Raw genomic sequence first — 20,444 nt, forward strand, 5'->3', positions numbered from 1 at the left:
ACGCCTTTAAGGACCTGGAGGGTGGTACATACAGGCAGTGACAAGGCAGTCACGTGTTTAGTTTACAACCAATGAGAAGGCAGAACATCTAGACTATATAAAGACATATACACAGCAAGAGGCCCTTTTTTCGGAGAGCTCTCTTGGCTGAAGCAGGATAGCTGAAGCAGGAAGGGTAAGGCTCTTAGTTCTGACCTCTTGGCTTTCTTCTCTGAATCGGCTCTGTGTTTCTTATTTAATAAGACGGTTGGTTACATCTACAGGGGTTCTCTAGTTTGTTGGTGTTTTTTTCATGCAGGGTGTTGGGAGGACCCACTGTCTATGGACACTTTTTTCTGTTCCATGGATCTGTGCCCCTGGAGGGAATTTTGTGTGATGACACCTGGAATGTTGTGGGAAATCCATAAGGACAGACAGGGTGGGTGTGTGCTGCAGGCATCCTGGAGTTAAGAGTGAGAATTGCTTCTTGTCCCTCAGCTTCTCTGTTGCCTGTCCTCAGTCCACTTGAATCTCTTGAGAGAGCTGAGTCCTGTGTGTGCCTAGGCCCTGCCACAGGTAGGTAGGTGTCCACAGAGGATACAGAGAGTTCCATGCCTGACAGGGTCTTGGGGAAGTTAGAGAACGGAAAGAGAAGTTTCCTGAGTGGTGCCTGGTAGTTGGTGTAGGGTAGGGTTGGGAGGTGGGAGGCTAGGGGTGGGAGGTGGAGGGCTGTGCAGAGGAGAGAGATTGTGACAGAGGTGGACGTAGGTCAGAATGGTTGCCTGGTGCTGCCTAGGAGACGGTTAAGGTGGGGGCCTGAGCCCAGGGTTTGGTAGGCAAGGGGGGAGGTGGGTGCAATGTTTCTTCTTTTGATGTGTCCTTGTCTCTACCTCAGGGCCCTGGATGCCCTGCCTGTTCAGAAGAAACTGTGGATGTCCCCGAGCCTCGTGGTCCCTGCTTCGGATGATGTGGGGCAGCATCCATCTGAACGCATATCACTACCAAGTCCAAGGTTTTGGAAGGAAGCCCTTCTCCTCTCCCATCTCAGTATTAGACCCTCGGACCTTGGGACATGGGACTCAGGCCGCTGACTCTGCATCCCTCACAAGTGCACAGAGCTGCCTGCCCTTTTGCCTTGTGTCCATCCTGGAGCAGCCTTCTGCCAGGTGGGAAGCCCGAGCTTGGTCTAGGGCCCCATTGAGTTGGGTGGTCGTCTCCCTTGGTGTAACACCTTCCATCCCACTGCCCTAGAAGAACCGGGTACAGCCTTGGAGGCCCCTCTTGCCGGGCCACCTTGACCTGGAAGCTTGGGTCAGTAGACCCAAGGCCATCCTGGCAGCTGTACTGGTCACCCTGGTGGGTGGAGTCATGTAAATAGCCACTGGATCTCTAAAAGCTTCTGTGTGTGCGTGTGTGTATGTGTGTGTGTCTATGTGTCTGGGGTGAAGGCTGGGCTAAGGGCAGGGATGCAGCTGTTAGAATACCCTGGTTTGGCTGCTAGGGGGCGACGCTCAGCCCTTGGTCCCCAAATCCATGAGTATGTTTCTGAGGCTCCTCCCCTATAGTCCAGATTGGCATGTGGTTTGTGGAGGATTCCCTTAGGGTCTGGTGCGGGCTCTAAAGAGCTTCTATGCCCACATCCACACACTCCCCACTTGGCCCCCTCCATCACACCGTCCACCACCCGCCCCCTCTCCAGGTACCACGTGATACCCTCAGGGGGGGCCTTCATGGGCTGCCATGTGCCCAAAGCCCAGTGTCTCAGGGCAGTGCAGGGCATGCAGGAACCTGTTACGGTCGGTAACCTCCATTGCCCACCACACCCCCACACACTGAACACCCTGGGATCCCTAGCAGCAGCCCTAGAGCCTCATGTCTGTCCAGTCCTGGTCTACATGGTTGGCCTCCATCTTGGAGCTTGGCAGGAGAATGCTGACTTTTTTTTTAATTTTTTTAAATTTTTTTTTGCTTTGCGAAGGGCAGAGGGAGAGCACCCTTCGCCCTTGGCCTTTGGCATTCTCGGTGCACTGCTGCCATCACGCGGATTAAGTTTGCCAATCCCGCCAGCAAGTCCCTGTGCTTCCCAGGAAATGGAGTCAGGCTGGCTAGGGAAGGGCTCCCACCTGGGTCTCCCAGGACCAAAGCGGTTCTCTGGCCCGCTCCATGACCCAGGAGAGCTGGAGGAGGAAGCCGGGTCCAGGTGACCAGCTCCAGGCAGGTGACATGAGGCTTGGCTTGCGGATCACGGAAGCACAGCCTCCCGGATCCTACCGCCGCCATGTCTGGCAGCAGCAGAGGACCTCTCCGCAGGGGATTGTGCAGCCTGGGCAGCATTGGTGTCTTTGTGGGGAAATTTTGCCCCAGATTGCCAACCCGCCTGCCCTTATCTTGGTGCACAAGGCCACCCAGGGAGCCCCTAACTTTTTTTAGCCTCCCTAGCAGTATCCACAGCTCACTTCCGGACACCACCCAAACTCTGCCCTGCCTCTTTGGGAGGTTTTCAGGGTCTCAGGCCTGGTTGCTGGTAGCCACTGTGGCCAAATGTCTGTCATCCATTTAACTCCTCCTGCCATCCCCTCTCCTCTCTGGCTGCCAGGCCTTCTCTCTGGCTTGCCTTTTGTTCCTTTTACAAATGGCCTTCCACTTGAGGTGTGCTACAGGTGGAATTCAGGGACTGGGACCTGTCAGAAAAGGTTCCTGCTCCAGAGCCACATCCCCAGAATCCAACAATTGGTCTGGGACCCCCCCCCCATCATCATCATATGCAAGCTGGCTGTGTGTACCCAGTGATCCAGAGCTCAAGGCAGTGTGGTGGCTCAGGGTGAATCCCAGTAGAAGCATCCAGAGCAGGGTTTGGTCTCAGGGGTGCTCACAAACAGGCCAGGCAGGACTTAGGTACCATGGAGGCCAGGTTTCACGGCCCTTGCCTCCCCTGAGAAGCTTCTTCTCTGTCATGCAGGACACACATGCAGGCCGAATACTCCTTCCTGTGTTCTCCTGCTTAGCTCACCTTTGCCTTAAACCAGGTAGAACCCCCAGGATCAAAGGTCGGAAAGCCCCTTGTCCTGCACTGCCCTGTCCAGACACCATCTCAACAGGAAGAATACTTGGAGAAGGCTCTGAAATTAACAGAGGGCAGTATGTGGAGTCCTAGACCTGCTCTGTGTGTGTGTGTGTGTGTGTGTGTGTGTGTGTGTGTGTGTATTGGGTGTTTGTGAGTGCCTGGGTTTATTGTGGTGTAGTCCTGTTTGGGTCCATAAGAGGTGCCTGAGAGGCACAGTATATAAGAGTTATTGTGGTCAGGTCCAGGTTGATGGGGAAGGACAGGTTGGCATGTAGGGGAAGCCTTTTAGGGCTCCATCCTTCAGCTCCAGCTCAGGTGAGCTCAATGTTTGGAGTGGTGCATTTTGTTTGTGGGTTGGAGCTCAGGGGCGTGCTGGGGTGGGTGTGTGCTGCAGGCATCCTGGTGTTAAGAGTGAGAATTGCTTCTTGTCCCTCAGCTTCTCTGTTGCCTGTCCTTGGTCAGCTTGAATCTCTTGAGAGAGCTGAGTCCTGTGTGTGCCTAGGCCCTGCCACAGGTAGGTAGGTGTCCACAGAGGATACAGAGAGTTCCATGCCTGACAGGGTCTTGAGGAAGTTAGAGAACAGAAAGAGAAGTTTCCTGAGTGGTGCCTGGCAGTTGGTGTAGGGTAGGGTCGGGAGGTGGGAGGTTAGGGGTGGGAGGTGGAGGGCTATGCAGAGAAGAGAGATTGTGACAGAGCTGGAGGTAGGTCAGAATGGTTGCCTGGTGCTGCCTAGGAGACGGTTAAGGTGGGGGCCTGGGCCCAGGGTTTGGTAGGCAAGAGGGGAGGTGGGTGCAATGTTTCTTCTTTTTATGTTTCCTTGTCCCCACCTCAGGGCCGTGGATGGCCTGCCTGTTGAGGCGAGTTTATCGATGTCCACGGCCTCCAGTGGTCCATGCTTCGAATGATGTGGGGCAATTCCATCTGAATGCACATCACTACCAAGGCCAAGGTTTTGGAAGGAAGCCCTTCTCCTCTCCCATCTCAAGATTACACCGTGGGACCCTGGAAGAGGGGACTCAGGCCCCTGTCCCTGGATCCTTGACCAGTGCACACTGCTGCCTGCCTTTTCCTTGTGTCCATCCGGGAACAGACTTCTGCCAGGTGAGAAGCCGGAGCTGGGCCTAGGGTCCCATTGAGTTGGGTGGTCGTCTCCCTTTGTTGTCAGCTTCCCCGTGTGCTCTCGGTTCAGGGACTCCACCACTCCACTGCCCTAGCAGGACCGGGTTCAGCCTGGGAGGACCCTCTTGTCTGGCCGCCTTGACCTGGAAGCTTGGGTCAGCAGACCCAAGACCATCCTGGCAGCTGTACTGGTCACCCTGGTGGGTGGAGTCATGTAGACAGCCAGTGGATGTGTGTGTGTGTGTGTGTGTGTGTGTGTGTGTGTGTGTGTGTTTCTCTGTGTGTTTGTGTGTCTGGGGTGAGGGCGGGGTGAGTCCAGGGATGCAGCTGTGAGAATACCCTGGTTTGCCTGCTAGGGGGAGATGCTCAGCCCCTGGACCCCAACCCCATGAATATGTTTGTGAGGCTCCTCCCTTATAGTTCAGATTGGCATGTGGTTTGTAGAGGACTCCCTTAGGGTCTGGCTCAGGCTCTCCAATGCGCCTGCCCCCACATCCACACAGTCCCCACATGGCCCCCTCCATGACACCCTCCACCACCCGCCCCCTCTCCCCGCACCCCACTATACCCTCAGGTAGGGCCTTCAGGGGCTGGCACAAAGCCATTTCTCAGGGCAGTGCAGTGCTTGGAGGAAACAGTGGAGGAACCAGTTAAGGTCTGTGAGCCCCATCTACACACCACATCCCCACCTGCTGAACACCCTCTGATCCCTAGAAGCAGCCCTAGAGCGGCACGTCTGGCCAGTCCTAGCCTACATGGTTGGCCTCTATCTTGGAGCTTTGTAGACTAGCTTTGGCTTTTTTATTTTTTTCTTTGGCTTTGCCAAGGGCGGAGGGGGTGCACCCTTCTGCCTTGGCCCTTGGCATTCTTGGTGCACTGCTGCCATCACGCGGATTCAGTTTGCCAATTCCGCCAGCAAGTCCCTGTGGTTCCCTGGAAAGGGAGGCCGGTCGGCTAGGGAAGGGCTCCCGCCTGGGTCCCCCAGGACCAAAGCGGTTCTCTTGCCCGCTTAATGACCCAGGAGAGCTGGAGGAGGAAGCAGAGTCCAGGGGACCAGCTCCGGGCGGGCGCCACGTGGCTGGCTTGGGGTTCACGGAAGCACAGCCTCCCGGGTCCTGTGGCCGCCATGTCTGGCAGCAGGAGAGGACCTCTCCACAGGGGATTGTGCAGTCTGGGCTTCATGGGGTTTGTTTTGGGCAAATTTCCTACCCGTGTGCCAGCCCGCCTGCCCTTACCGTGGTTCACAAGGCCACCCAGGGACCCCCTAGCTTTTGTCTGAGCCTCCCAAGCAGTACCCACAGCTCACTTCTGGAGACCACACAAACTCTGCCCTGCATCTCTGGGAGGTGCTCAGGGTCTCAGGCCTGGTTGCTAGCCACCTTGGCCAAATGTCTGTCATCCATTTCACTCCTCCTGACATCCCCTCTCCTCTCTGGCTGCCAGGCCTTCTCTCTGGCTTGCCTTTTGTTCCTTTGACAGGGTTTCCCTTTGAGCTGTGCTACAGGTGGAATTCAGGGACTGGGACCTGTCCAAAAAGGTTCCTGCTGCAGAGCCCCATCCCCTGATCCCTACATGTGGTTTGCCAGCCCCGCCCCCCCCCATCCTCATCCTATGCAAGCTGGTTGTGTGTACCCAGTAAGGCAGTGTGCTGGCTCAAAGTGAATCCCAGTAGAAGCATCGACATTGGTGTGCTCACAAAGAGGCCAGGCAGAATTTAGGTACCATGGTGGCCAGGTTTCATGGTCCCTGCCTCCCCTGACAAGCCTCCTCTGGGTCTCTCAGGACAACCATGCAGACAGCATACTCCTTCCTGTGTTCTCCTGCCTAGCTCACTTTCCTTAAACCACGGAGAACTCCCAGGGTCAGAAGTCAGAAAGCCCCTTGTCCTGCACTTCCCTGTCCAGACATCATCTCAACAGGAAGAGTACTTGGAGAAGGCTCTGAAATTAACAGAGGGTACTATCTAGAGTCTTAGAATTGCTGTGTGTGTGTGTGTGTGTGTGTGTGTGTGTGTGTGTGTGTCTTTTGAATGTTTCTGAGTGCCTGGGTTAATGTGGTGTAGTCCAGTTTGGATCCATAAGAGGTGGCTGAGAGGCACAGTATATAAGAGTTATGGTGGTCAGATCCAGGTTGATGGGGAAGGACAGGTTATCATGTAGGGAAGCCTTTTAGGGCGCCATCCTTCAGCTCCAGCTCAGGTGAGCACAAGGTTTGGAGTGGTGCATCCTGTGTTAGGTTTGGGTCTCAGGCGCATGTTGTGGCATGGTGGATGAGAGCATTGTGTAGGAATCATCAAAGGTGTCAGGACAGTCCTTTGGAGTGGCATGGCAAGCATGTATGGGAAGTCAGGGCCTCCACCCAAACCCCCAGCAACAGGAAGCTCCCCTTTTAGCCTCAGGACATGTCTTCAGGAAGCTTTGTAGAGAGGGAGAGTTGGAAGAGCATAGACAGGCTTGTCTCCAGGTGCTAGGGAGGGTGATTTTCTTCTAGGCTCAATGATGGAAGATGTCAGCCATGAACAGGAGGTCCTCTGGAGACTTTCAGTGCTCATGGAAGGAAGGCTTCCTGTTGGGGAGTGCAAAGCATTTCCCAACTCATCATGGCCTAGCTACCCTGGATACCAGGGATGGGACTGTACATAGGAGTGAGGCCTAGAGAAAGACAGAGATAGAGGTAGAGGTGGAGGTAGAGGAGGACAGATAAATGAGAGAGAGAGAAAGTGAGGCGAGAACAAATGAGAATCTTTTGTTGTGTTGTTGGAGTTTTTTTCATGCAGGCTGTTGGGAGGACCCACTGTCTATGGACACTTTTTTCTGTTCCATGGATCTGTACCCCTGGAGGGAATTTTGTGTGATGACACCTGGAATGTTGTGGGAAATCCATAAGGACAGACAGGGTGGGTGTGTGCTGCAGGCATCCTGGTCTTAAGAGTGAGAATTGTTTCTTGTCCCTCAGCTTCTATGTTACCTGTCCTCAGTCCACTTGAATCTCTTGAGAGAGCTGAATCCTGTGTGTGCCTAGGCCCTGCCACAGGTAGGTGGGTGTCCACAGAGGATACAGAGAGTTCCATGCCTGATAGGGTCTTGAGAAAGTTAGAGAACAGAAAGAGAAGTTTCCTGAGTAGTGCCTGGTAGTTGGTGTAGGGTAGGGTTGGGAGGTGGGAGGTTAGGGGTGGGAGGTGGAGGGCTGTGCAGAGCAGAGGGATTGTGACAGAGCTGGAGGTAGGTCAGAATGGTTGCCTGGTGCTGCCTAGGAGACGGTTAAGGTGGGGACCTGGGCCCAAGGTTTGGTAGGCAAGGGGGGAGGTGGGTGCAATGTTTCTTCTTTTGATGTGTCCTTGTCTCCACCTCAGGGACCTGGACGATCTGCCTTTTGAGACAAGGTTGTTGATGTCCTGTGCCCCCGGTGGACCCTGCTTCTGGTGATGTGGGGCAGCATCCACCTGAATGCTCTTCACCACGGAGCCCAAGATTTTGGAAGGAAGCCCTTCTCCTCTACTATCTCAATATGAGACCATCGGTCCATGGGCAGTAGTCTCCCCTGGTGTCACAAATTCCCGTGTGCTCTTGGTTCTGGGACACCACCACCCCACTGCTCTAGCATGTCCAGGGTCAGCCTTGGAGGCCCCTTCTTTGCTCGCCGCCTTGACCTGGAAGCTTGGGTCAGCAGACCTAAGGCCATCCTGGCAGCTGTACTGCTCACCCTGGTAGGTGGAGTCTTGTAGACTGCTGCTGGATTTCTGCAACGTGCTATTTGTGTGTGTATGTGTGTGTGTGTGTGTGTGTGTGTGTCTGTGTCTGTGTCTGTATGTGTGTGTGTATCTGTGTTTGTGTGCACATGTGTGAAGGACCTCATGTAGAGGTTCAAGGACAACTTTCAAGAATCAGTTCTGTCCTTCCACCCTGGGACTTGGCGCTTACACTATGGTTGTTGGGCTAGCACAGCAAACTCCTTTACTTGCTAAGCTTTTTGTTGCCTTGTGTTTCTTCATTTTTGTCAGTGTTATGGTTTGTGGGGGTCAGGGGTTTCCAAGAGGGGACATACAGGTCAGGGATCATTTCTGAATTTAGTAATATTTTAAAAGTCCATCCCAAAGGTAAATAACTTAGCATCCTTGGTGTAGTAAACGAATGGAATTAAAGACTCCAATTTTCAGTCAAGGATCAAGTCTCCTTTAGATTAATTTTTATGCAGTGTTATTCTAAGTAAAGTTTCCCCTGGGAGCAAGTTAGAATTCTCTACTGCAGACCTACCCAGCAGTTTACATTTGAACATCATTCTTCAGGGATTCATGTACGTACTCAGTATTAAAGTACTGATATCTAATTGTTATAGAATGATAGTTACTGAGGTAACTTAATGAGAGGAGGGGTACCATAATTGTGACTTTCATTGTGGCTGATCATCTCTTAAAGGAGAAAAACTGCTAAACCTGACTTGTAAACCCAAATACCATTGTTTAGAATAATTGTTACCGATGATAGAAGGCACCATAAGTTAGTATAAATTCTTTTCGTTTTTGTTTATACAGAAAATATTTATACAAAGATCAAGATCGTTATCCATTAAAAGTTCACATTTTAAGTGTAAGTTGATCATTAGATCGTTTCCTAGGATCCATGTAAGGGTGACGGGAAGTTTGGGGAAGAGTTTCTGTGTAAAAACCACAAGGCGGTGCTTAGGGCTGGTGGTGGGACTTGAGGGCCTATGAGGTTAGGGGGCTCTGAGAACTGCAGAAAGCAGGAAGAGAATGAATGTGAGGTCCAAGGGAGCTGATGGTTGGGATGCTTGGCCCATTGCAACTGGGCAACTTTCTCCATAAACTGGCCAAGAACGATGGTCCTTCTAAACCTTACCTAAGCTGGTTTATAAGGAAAAGACTTCATACTGAGAGGTAAAGAGGAGCCAGGGAGTCTAGGGATGACTTTGTCCTGACACTAAAAGGTACAGGTGGGAGAATAATAGACTTCTGCCTCCATCTATAGAGCAGTAATAAACAATGCCTGCCAATGCTGGGAGTTAGGCTGTTAGAACAGAGAGCTCTATAATGCTTCCTAAGGGGACTAACTATTCTGAAGCAAGAATGAGAAGACTCAAATGCAAGGACCCTATTAAAATGTAGATCTTGCTGGCAAGCAATCAAAAGAAGATTAGTCACAATAGTGCTGGTAGCAAGTGAAAACAATGGATAGTTCCTCTTTACAAACAAGAGCATCAAGCAGCTGAGAAAACCCCTCTTGATGTTAGGAGAAAAACCTCAAAGACCGTCCCTGCCTTAGAAAGCATCTGATTGAATTTCACTCTGGGGCTCCTGGTTTCAGAGTCAGCACTCAGACCATGACAGAAAAGACTAGGTAGAACGGTATGGTGGGAGAAGATGTGACAGATGTGTTCCGGGCTTAACATATCAGAAAGCAGAAAGGGGTCCAGAATCTGCGTAGGCTCTATCCTTCAAAACCCACCTCTAGTGATCTATATCCACCAGCTAGGAGACCCTGTCTTCCAAATATTCCACAGCCTCCCAAACAGCAGTACTATATGGGAACCAAGTTCTTAAACATATGAACCTGTCGGAAGCAACTTACATCCAAGTCGCAGCATTCACATTTATTTATATCAGTGTGGATGCATACATATTTATTCTATACTTTGTGTTATCATTCAATATGTCTATATTCATTTTATTGTGTATATTGCTCCAATTTCATAGAGACTTTTTTTTCTTCCTTTGGCATACCTCCATCCTTGTAGGTGTGTGTGTTGGGGGGGTCAATATTTTGGAGAATAGTATGTCAATGTTTGGCATGGTAAGGTGTTGTCACACCATTTCTAAAGTGGCATTCTTATTTTGCATTTCTATTAGAAATGGTTGTGTGTCCCTGTTGCTATGTGTCTTAACAAGCAACTGACACAATATTTTATAAAAGATGACCATTTCTTTTCATTTTTGTGTCCTAGTACTGGAATTCAAGACCAGACGCTTGTATATGCCAGATATACTGTCTGATTTTTGGTTTTGTTTGTCAAGTTGGGAAAAAAGAACATTTGTTTAAGAACTGCCTTTATTAGCTAGCCTTTGGGCATGTGTGTGGGACATCTTCTTGACTGCTGATTGATAGAGGAAAGGTCTAGCCCACTGTGAGTGGTCCCTTGCTTAGGTAGGTGGACATAGGCTATATAAGAAAGGTAGCATAGTAAGGCAGAGCAGAAGCCAGCAAGCAACATTCATTCATGATTTCTGCTTCAGATTCGGCCTCCAGATTTCTGTCCTCAAATTCCTGCCTTGACTTCCTTCCACAGTGGACTGTCACCTGTAAGCCAAATAAACCCTTTCCCAGAATTGTTTTGGTCTGTGCTTTGTCACAGCAGTAGAGGAAGAAGCTACCACACCAGGGAACCATTTTGTCACTGTTCTCCAGGCTCTGGATTGGCATTTCGTTTTCTTGTTATACATTTTATTATTTAAGACAATATTTAAATTTATACTTTGATCATGATTTTCCCATCCCACAAGTCCTTCCAAATCCTCTACCCTTCCCTACTTATCCAACTTTAAGTTCTTTCTCAAAACAAACAAACAAACAAATAAATAAACAAAAACCAATTCTTAGAAAGTATGTAGTTATACTTGGTTTCAATTTTATGGCTTTATTTTGAGAAGACATTAATTTTAGTTTGCCACTTTTTCTAACATTTATGCTGTATTTTATCATCATTATTTTCACAAGTATCTTATTTTTAAACTTTTGTTTCAGTAGAGCTAAAGCTTACCAGAAATTTGTTCTTATTTATAAATCCCTTTAATTTGTTAAATGAATCCTCTTCACGTACTTTAAGAAGGAATTGCTTTTTAATGAGAGACAGAAAGTGAGTGGATCAGGATGGGAGGGAGGTTGGGAGAAAAATGGGAGAAGTAGGGGAGGGGAAATCTTAATCAGGATATAATATATGAGAAAAATATTTTCAATAAAATAAAGGAACAAAAAAAGAAAAAAAAGACAATACCTACAGATGGGCTGAAACACTTAAGAGGCGATGTTCCTAAAATGAATCCTAATCACTTTAACGTCTGTCTCCAGTACTGTATGGATTCTTAAAAATGGATTGTAGTTGTAAGTTGGCCTTTCCCAGTGGATCCTTCAACATTTAACTACTTCAGAAAAGAAAACAGAGGTACTTGTCTGAAACTGAAGGTCCCTTAGGAAGCTTGAGTTCAAAGTGATTGCTACTGTGATGGCGCTGACATGTGGAACTGCAGATAGGGAAACTTCCCTCGCTCCTCCCTTCCTGCTCTTGCCCCCTCACCTGGCCTTTCTGTCCTCATGATGTATCCCAGAATGTTACAGAGCAGCAAGGCAGTGCTACAGCAGCCCGGATTGGGAGGTCAAGTCTCCTATCCTCCAAGTCTATGTGTCAAATAATCTTCTGCTCAAGTAGTTTTCTGTGTGTCTGTTTGTTCTTTTGGGGATGCTTTCCCCTTTGTTTGTTGGTCCTATTCTGATGTGTTGTTTTATTTTAGTTTTTTATATTTCATTTTATTATTATCCCCTAGATGTCTGTTTTCTAATGAGAGACAAAAAGTGGGTGGATTGAATGAGAAAGAGGTGGGAAGAAACTGGGAGGATTATGTAGACGAATTTCTAAGGGGTCTTATTAAAATAGAACAGGGAGCCAAATATAGGGGTGAAAGCCTCAGAGATCAGAGAAATAGTGAAAGCCACCAACCACCTTACCTCACCAGCTCTGTAGCTTCCAAAATGCCATGACTTCCTGTCTACCCAGGCTTTTATTGCCCTGCTCTTCTGCCCTCTCATTGACTCTTAGCCCAGCTAGCTCACTTGCTTGTTACTGCCTACGTGTACAGACCTCCAGGGTCTCTATGGTTGGTGCTGGAATTAAAGATGTGAGCCACCACGCTTGTATCTGTTCCCTAGCGTGACCTTGAACACACAGAGACCCTGCCTGCCAAGTGATCGGGATTAAGGGCGTGTGTTACCACTGCCTGACTTTTGTGTTTACTTAAAACGGCTTGCTATTTCCTGTGATCTCCAGGCAAACTTTATTAACATGCAAACAAAATCTCACCACATTTCAGCACAAATAAAATATCACGACAGGATTAGAGGGAGGAGAAACATTAATCAGGATATATTATGTGAGAAAAAGATCCAATTTCAATAAATGGGAAACATATACATATATTTATGGGGAAAAAGAAGGATATTCTTTGGATTCATGTATATCTAAAAATATTTGGCTTTCTATTTAAGCAACACTTGCAACATATTGTGTTTTAAAGATTGCCTTGTTCATTCATGATTAGTGCTTCTAGATGAAGATTTGAGGTTAATATGATCTCCTTCTACATGTATGATTTTGGTCGGTTTCAATATATATCTTTTTGTGCCTTGTAAATCAATAAATTTATTGTTCAATATCATTTTTCATAGCATGCCATGTGTTTTTTGATCAAGTGTTTTAAAACATCAAATAAATCATATATCCTTTGATCCAATTTGATATTCGGTTCAAATAATCAAACATGTTGAAACTAAGGAAACTGTCTAACACAGATTTGAGTAATTTTTGTTCCATTTTGCCCTTTCCCTTTTTCTGGAAAATCAATATGTATTGGATCTCCTATTTCTATCTTACAACATTAAGTTCCTATGTCTTTTATATTTTTCTTTCATTTTTATACTGCTTTTCTCCAACCAATCTCCCCTTTCTCCTTCTCTCTTTCTATAATCCAATCTACCTCTCATGATCTTAGTTATGTCTTTTCTCCTTTATGCTATCTTCGTTAATATCTGTTTCTGTTTGTCTGTCTCCTTTTCATTTTTTCCTGAGCTCTCTGATATCATTTCAAAATTTTCTATTGTTTTAACATTTCTTGAGCAATTTAATTTTGTTCTGAGTGTGTGTGTGTGGGTGTGTATGTGTGTATGTGTGTGTGTGCAATTTATGTCAATGCATTTTTCCCATGAACTTTTAAAAATTATTAGCAATGTGTTTGGTCATTATTTGACTTTATTGCAGTGCAATTTGTTTCTTTGAGTAGGTCCTATCCATCATGCTATTTATTTCCCCCTTTCTTGCCTTTGCTTCCACTTGTAGTATATGTGCATATGCATTGGTTCCGTTTAAATTCTTTAGAGTAGCTCTTCCTAGACCAGTTATCTGTGTGAATACACAGGGTACAGAGGCCAGGATAGAGCTCTAAGCTAGCAGAATTCTCTGGACTCAGAGTGAAGACCTATAGAGTACCAGCCTTTTGTGTCAGGGTGTGTGCTTAACTGCCTTCTAGTACATAGCATCTTTCTCCTCTTTCTTGTCTATTTCTTGTCTCTCTATATTGAAGAGACTGGAAAGTTGGAAGAGCTGCTGCAAGCCGCAAAAATACATGAAGAAGGATTTCAGCTGATTATGACAAGCTAATACCTGGAAGAAGCCAAGGGCCTTCCAGAGGTAAAGCTGAGGCTCAAGGAGTCTTGGTGATACCGGCTTTTGTTTTTTTTTTTTGTTTTGTTTTTTTTGTTTGTTTGTTTTTTGTTTTTCGAGACAGGGTTTCTCTGTGTAGCTTTGCGCCTTTTCCTGGAACTCACTTGGTAGCCCAGGCTGGCCTCGAACTCACAGAGATCCACCTGGCTCTGCCTCCCGAGTGCTGGGATTAAAGGCGTGCGCCACCACCGCCCGGCAATACCGGCTTTTGATTGTAAGCCATTTCCTGCTATGAATTTCTCGTGTGCTATTGTAGCTTTTCCATCATTCTTTGGGCACAATTTCCCCTCTATTAAAGGGATATTTAGATAACCTTCTGGGCAGTAACAGCCAGGATTCCTAATTTCAGGCCTTTCTGTAATTATTATCATAAGCAGCATCTGGCCAGGACCATCCCCAGATGGATGAAAATATCTTATCCGAGATACCTCTGTACTCTTTAAGAACAGAATTAAGCATCTAGACTATCTGTTTGAGAAGGCCTGGCAGATGTGCTAATTAAGTTTAACCTTCTCCTTTCCAAAATCTTACCTCTAGTTTTAGATCCACCCTTAAGAATTAACTCAGAACTAAAGGGTTCCAACTTACAGGTACATCTAGCTGTGATGAAAGTTGCCTAGTCAAGTTGCCTAGCGACCGAGCATACTTGCCAGAAACTGTGGGAGCAGAGATATCTTGGAGAGATAAGGGTCAAAGGGATAAAAGGGCAGTTTTATTTTCAGAGAAGGACTAGATTTAAAAGAGAAAAGAGAATGGAAGAACAAGATGGGTAAGAACTGGAGAGGAACAAATTGAGATGGGAAAGAACTGGATTGAAGGGCTAGAAGAGAGTAATAGAGGAACAAGAAGAAAGATGAGGAAGAGCCAGATGGGGAAGAACAAGATGAGGAGGAACAAGATGAGAAAGGAGGAGATGGGAGAGGAGCTGAAATGATGAAGAACTAGATGGATGAGGGCCTAGATGGGGCGGAACTAAGATGAGAGAATTAAGAGAGAGTTTAGAGGTCAGCAGGTAAATGTAGAGAGAAATCAGGCAAGAAAGGAACTAGGCATGAGAGCAGAACTGAAGCTGTGTAGACAGAATTTTATCCCAGAGGAATAAGGTAGACAGACAAAAGAGCTCGATGTACTTAGATTCTTTGCCCCAAAATAATTCTCGCCATTCATAGCTTCTCTTATGGGCCCCTGGGAAGACGATTATTAAGGCTGGTCCTTAGTAATATTCAAGAAAAAACATTTCCAATCTCGTTGACATTTTGTTAATAAGACAGGAGACATACAAAGTAAACAGAAAGCAGAAGTATTTAATTTTTCTTAGTATTGACTGAAATGTTTAGCTTTTAGAGAGGCAACATTCAAATTCTCACATGACTATTCTACTTCAGTGATTCAGCCATTAAAACAACTCTCTCCCTCTCTCCCGCTCACTCTTTTTGGGAATACTGTCATCTGCTTTAAGCTTTCCATCTCTTTAGAAATTCTCTCTTCACTATTTCATAATCTCAGCTACTCTCTGATATTTATTAAACTTAGGAAGTCTTCACTGGATGTGTTGCATACTCTAGACTTGTTATGGACAAGGTGTAGATAGCAATCTATTTGTCCTTTTGTCTATGCTTGTTCTCTGGAGCCAGAGATATCTATATATCTTCTCTTGTTGCAGGATATTTGATCACACTGTGACACTCTTAGACTATGTTAATAGTGTTAACGTTGAATGAGGGGGTGGAACCAGTGGCTAACTGACTGGAATTAGCCATAGAGAAGCCAGGAGTACAGATAGGGAAGTTGGACAGGAAGGAGGAAGGAGGGACTTGGAACTCAAGAGCTCTCTTTGACCTGGGACATGTGGATAGAAGGTGTACTGGGTGGGTCTCTGGTAAGAAAGAGAAGGTCAGCTGGTCACTCCTCCTGTGCTTCTTTGATCTATAAGGTTTTGACCCAATATCTGATCCTCGAGTTTTCATTGGTAATGGACCCATTTAGCAAAACACAACATTCTCTTATCATTTCAAGATTTTTTGTGCTTATGGTAATACATTTTTTATAATCATTTATTCCTTCAACAAAATATCGTAAGTACTCACTATGTGTTCTACTATCTTTAAAATGTTGAGGTTATTTAAATCATCTTAATTTTCCAGAAAGTATATACTTTTCCCTATTTGCCTGGTCTTTACTCGTATGTTTAAACATTTTGTTTTCATTAAGCTATATTTAACTACAGTTTATGTTTCATATCTAATAATTCTAATGTATAATGATCCACTAGCCTAAATTTTCTATTGTCTTTTTCAGTCTTGTTTCCTAAATTAGGTAAGAATTTTTGTATATATAACATTATCATTTCTCAGAAAAAATTCAATGGAATGTTTGAGAGCTGAGAGAAAGGACATTCCTCTAAATGATTTTAGTTTTCTTCTGTGAGTCTGGAATCTATATGAATTAAATTCTTGGTTTGAGGTTTTGTGGCACAATTAAGTTAGTGTGAATTAGACTTACTCATATGTACCTCTTTGTGGTTATGAATTCTGAGGCTTTATTTTTGTACTCACTAACAAGGTTGATACTAGCAAATTTACCTGTAGTTCTCCAGGCTTCTCTCTTGGGGTTGGATTGTCCATGAGTGTTTACTTCTTAGTTTGCCTTATGCTGGAGTAAATTTTCCTGTCCTAGTCTTATGGGGGATCTTCTGTTGGGCTTTGAAACCCTTGAATTTCCCCATGATTCTGAGAGTTAACTCAATCTCACCCAATTCTCTTGGAAGCAAGTCAGTTGAAGTTCTCAGAGATTTTACCATCATTCATTGCTTAGCCTAAATATTCTTTTGTTTTGTCAGTAAGCAGGTATCGGTGGAGACTTTAGGTTATTTTTTAGTATTTTTATGTTTTGCATTTGAAGGTTTATCCAGGTCATCTAATTCTCTATCAACACCATTGTTCTTTTTTAATCCATCAGGACACTGTTGGTTTTAGACTGCATCACCATAAGATTCACCTTGTTTGAAGTCTCACTCTGAAATATCCACCATTAATATGTTCATCAAGAAAGATCTCATTAAAGGGAGATTGATTTAACTCATCCTGTTCTCTGACAAGAGTAATTCAATAGACACAAGTACATTAATAAGTTTTGATTTATTGGCTAAATATCAAATTACCTGACATTGTTGTTCAGCAAACAGGAGTATCATAAACTCATATTAGCAAAGTTTTTTATAGACTCAAAAGAAGACAAATATCAGATTTCAGAAGCTTTCTGGTTGTAGCGACGCCCACGTTACTACCCATTCACCATGTCTGAGCGAGAGGCTGAGGATTAAAAAGAGAGACAAGACAGAGGGTCATTCCTCTCAGTAGAATGCCCCCTATTGAAGGAGGGAGGAGGCCTTAAATACAGACTTACAGTACAGTGGAAGAACCTGGGAGGGCAAAAGTAGGCTACAGGTGTTTTACATTCTAGCATTCCACCAATATGCAGGAATGAAACCGGCAGGGAATTAGCATAGGGAGGACATCTGATCAAGGTCAGCAAGCAAGGTAACAGCTCCCCAAAAACGGGGGCCAGGGCCCAACATCTGGTTACTGTGTTCCAAATTAATTTCTGTCTTTTCTAGGTAAAACAAAACAAAACAAACCGAAAGCCCCCTATAAAAAAACCCAAACCCAAAACAAAACAAAAAATAAGGTCAATGTTGGAAAAATCAGTCTGAATTCTAATCAATGAAAGTATCTGAACTCAACTCTGAACTCTGGATTCCTATTCCATTGTTTATACTACTTTGCATCTGAGGCAGTCTGTGGGAATTGCTTCATCCGCCATGTGGGTCCCAGGGATTGAACTCAGGTCATGAGGCTTGGCAGCAGGTGGGGGATTTGTAGCTTAAGTTTTTCTGCCTGGCCCACAGTCAGGGCAAATCTCTCTCACCTGCCAGTCCCACAGCCACTCAGACCCGACCAAGTAAACACAGAGACTTATATTGGTTACAAACTGTATGGCCATGGCAGGCTTCTTGCTAACTGTTCTTACAGCTTAAATTAATCCATTTCTATAAGTCTATACCTTTCCACATGGCTCGGGGCTTACCGGCATCTTCACATGCTATTTGTCATCGTGGTGGCTGGCAGTGTCTCTCTGACTCAGCCTTCCACTTCCCAGCTTTATTCTCCTCCTTGTCCCGCCTACACTTCCTGCCTAGCCAATGGCCAATCAGTGTTTTATTTATTGACTAATTAGCAACACACTTGACAAACAGACCATCCCACAGCAGGGATTGTGTGCCCAGCTCCCACTTCCATGCTGGGATTTGGTCTTCCTTGGGCTTGCACAGGTTTGTTTTCTTTTTCATGGTGTTGCAGTTTGTGTGAGTTCATATGTGCATCTGCCCTACTGTGTCCAGATGTTCCTTGTATTTCTCCACCACCTCAGATTATTATACTCTTTCTTTGTCCTCTTCCTCAATGATCTCTGAACTTTGTGAGGGTAGGATGAGGAACATAGGTTCCCTTTAGTGCTGAGCATTCTTCTGTCTCTTATTCTCTGCACCTTGGCCAGTTGTGGGCCACGATGTTAACCACCATTTACTGTAAATCAAAGCTCCTTAGATGAGGGATAAGAGATACATTGATCTATGGCTGTAATGATGAGTCACTTTAATACTATGTCCATTTAGCAGCATGATAGTGGTAAGTTCTCCCCTAGGGCCTATGACTGCTAGCTGTATGTTCTTGGTCTGATAACTGTGCTAGTATGGGTTTCATCTTGTGGAGAGGAACTCAAATCCAATAAAAAATGGTTGGTTACACCAATACTGTTTGAGCTACTATTACACCAATGGCCATGTGTCAGGCTGATCATTGTTGTGGCTCATAGGTTTGATAGATAGGTGTGACTGATGATTACTGCTCTCCTTTGGTAGCTTGCATAGCACCTTCCTGCACATAGCCAGCAGGGATGAAACATTTAGGTCATTACCAACTTGATTCTGCCATGTTCTATGACTCAAATATGGGTATCTTCAGCAATAGGGTTAGTGAAAATAAAAGACCACATTGTTATGACATTACGATTTTTTCCTATTATATAAATTAATTTTAATTCATTTTACATTTTCAATATTTTAAATAAATATTTTATAAGCTTGTATTTTAAGGTACTTTAATTTTTTCACTAGTGAAATTTATTAGAATATTATGATTTTTTGCTATTATATAAATTAATTTTAAAAATTCATTTTACATTTGCCTCTATCGTGCGATTAATCTTTCTTAGATGCATCACCTAGAAGTCTAATGGCTTTCAAACATCATTTCCATTTCTAATGATGATGTTGCTGCCTGTGGCTGGAGCAATACAGTAATGCTGAAACAGCCTCTATGCAGTCCAGTTAGTGTTGTAAAGAACCTAAAAGCTGGGACCAGTAAAATCCACAGAAATTCACTCTTGCCTTTAAGAACTTCTGAAAAGTGTTTTTTTGTTTTAAAAAAGGGGGAGGGGAGAAAAAAAAGAAAAACAACAGGGCAGGAACCTAAATTCTGAGACCAAATATGAAAGTCAAATTTGCTGGTTCTCAGTGACAATGGGGAACTTCCCAGGGAAGCGGAAGGGAGGGAGGGTGGTCAGAGATGTGTTCTCTTGTTGGCTTTATTGTGTCTCACTGATTTTCACCTTCCACATACTGCAGCACTTCTTTATTCTGCTCTTCACCATCGCCCTGCACGTCTGAGGTCCAGAGCGTCAGGTTATCAGGTAGCAGCTGCATGAAAAGCGTAGAGTCCTTAGAGCTTTCTTCACTCAGTGTGTCCATTTCTGCAATGGCGTCATCAAAAGCTGCTTTTGCCAACCTACAGGCATGGTCGGGGGGATTAAGAATTTTATAGTGGAACATGGAAAAGTTGAGAGCAAGACCTAAACAAATGGGGTGCTTTGGAGGGGGTTCTGTCATGGTGATGGCACTAGCAGCTTAGTAACCCACGAGGGTGTTTTCTGCAGCCTCCTTCCTGTCGTTTCCTGTGGCAAACTCGGCCAGATACCTGTGGTAGGCCCCTTTCATTTATAATAGAAAACCTTGGACTCGCCAGTTTTAGCTGCTGGAATGAGGTGTTTGTCCAGTACATCCAGGATGTCACAACAGATTAACTTGATCTCAGTTTTAACCATTTGCTGGTACTTCCGAATCATCTTTAGTTAGTCCTCTCCTCCCTTGTTTTCTTCCTTCTCTTCAATGCTGCTGATTATTCTCCAGGTTGCTCTTCTGGCTCCAATCACATTTTTATATGCAACAGATATAAGGTTTCATTCTTCAACTGTCAGCTCCACGTCCATCCCTGCTGCTTTCTTCATTGATTCCATCATTTCATCATTTCGCCAGGCCTGCTCTGCCAGCTTTGCCTGGTACACCAGATCCTCCAAATCATCCATAGTGGCAGCGGCTCCAGCAGGGTATGCACAAAGGATGGAAGCAGATAACTTCAACTCTCAGCTTCTCGCTCCTAGACCAAGCAGTAAAAATGGCGGTGCTTCGTATATTTATGTCTTACTTAATTTTTAAAATTTTAGAAGTGAAAATACAATCACATCCTTTCCTTTTCTGTTTAATTTCATTCCATATCTTCTCCTCCTGGGTGCCTCTCAAATTTATGATCTCTATTCCTTAATTTTCACACACACACACACACACACACACACACACACATACACACACGCAAATATATAAATACAATCTTCTGAGTCTATTTAATGTTGCTTGTATATGTATATGATTTCAGAACTGACCACTTG

The 20,444-nt window shown here is 45.3% G+C and overlaps 1 protein-coding gene and 1 pseudogene across 10 annotated transcripts; one reads left to right on the forward strand and one right to left on the reverse strand.

Moving 5' to 3' along the window:
* The first annotated feature begins 800 nt into the window (after window positions 1-800).
* LOC131901093 (uncharacterized) lies at window positions 801-12,143 on the forward strand. Of its 10 annotated transcripts, XR_009376349.1 has the most exons (6): window positions 862-1,145; window positions 3,877-4,145; window positions 7,119-7,196; window positions 7,516-7,869; window positions 8,695-8,749; window positions 10,411-10,503. XR_009376349.1 is itself a non-coding variant. In XM_059252381.1 (5 exons), exons 2-5 carry the CDS (start codon window positions 7,610-7,612, stop codon window positions 10,627-10,629), a joined length of 633 nt encoding a protein of 210 aa, XP_059108364.1. In that variant the 5' UTR covers window positions 820-1,145; window positions 7,516-7,609; the 3' UTR covers window positions 10,630-12,143. The 10 variants fall into 10 exon arrangements, 2 of the variants coding, with proteins under 2 accessions (XP_059108365.1, XP_059108364.1); XM_059252381.1 differs by lacking the exons at window positions 3,877-4,145; window positions 7,119-7,196 and adding an exon at window positions 8,358-8,456 and having other exon boundaries at window positions 820-1,145; window positions 10,411-12,143; XR_009376352.1 differs by lacking the exon at window positions 10,411-10,503 and having other exon boundaries at window positions 822-1,145; window positions 7,119-7,200; window positions 7,516-8,456; window positions 8,695-8,764.
* Window positions 12,144-19,188: 7,045 nt separating this feature from the next.
* Window positions 19,189-20,130, reverse strand: LOC131901092 (14-3-3 protein epsilon-like; annotated as a pseudogene).
* Between the last annotated feature and the right edge of the window lie 314 nt (window positions 20,131-20,444).

This window comes from Peromyscus eremicus, unplaced genomic scaffold (assembly GCF_949786415.1).
Source record: "Peromyscus eremicus unplaced genomic scaffold, PerEre_H2_v1 PerEre#2#chrX_unloc_2, whole genome shotgun sequence".
Classification (NCBI taxonomy): Eukaryota; Metazoa; Chordata; class Mammalia; order Rodentia; family Cricetidae; genus Peromyscus; species Peromyscus eremicus.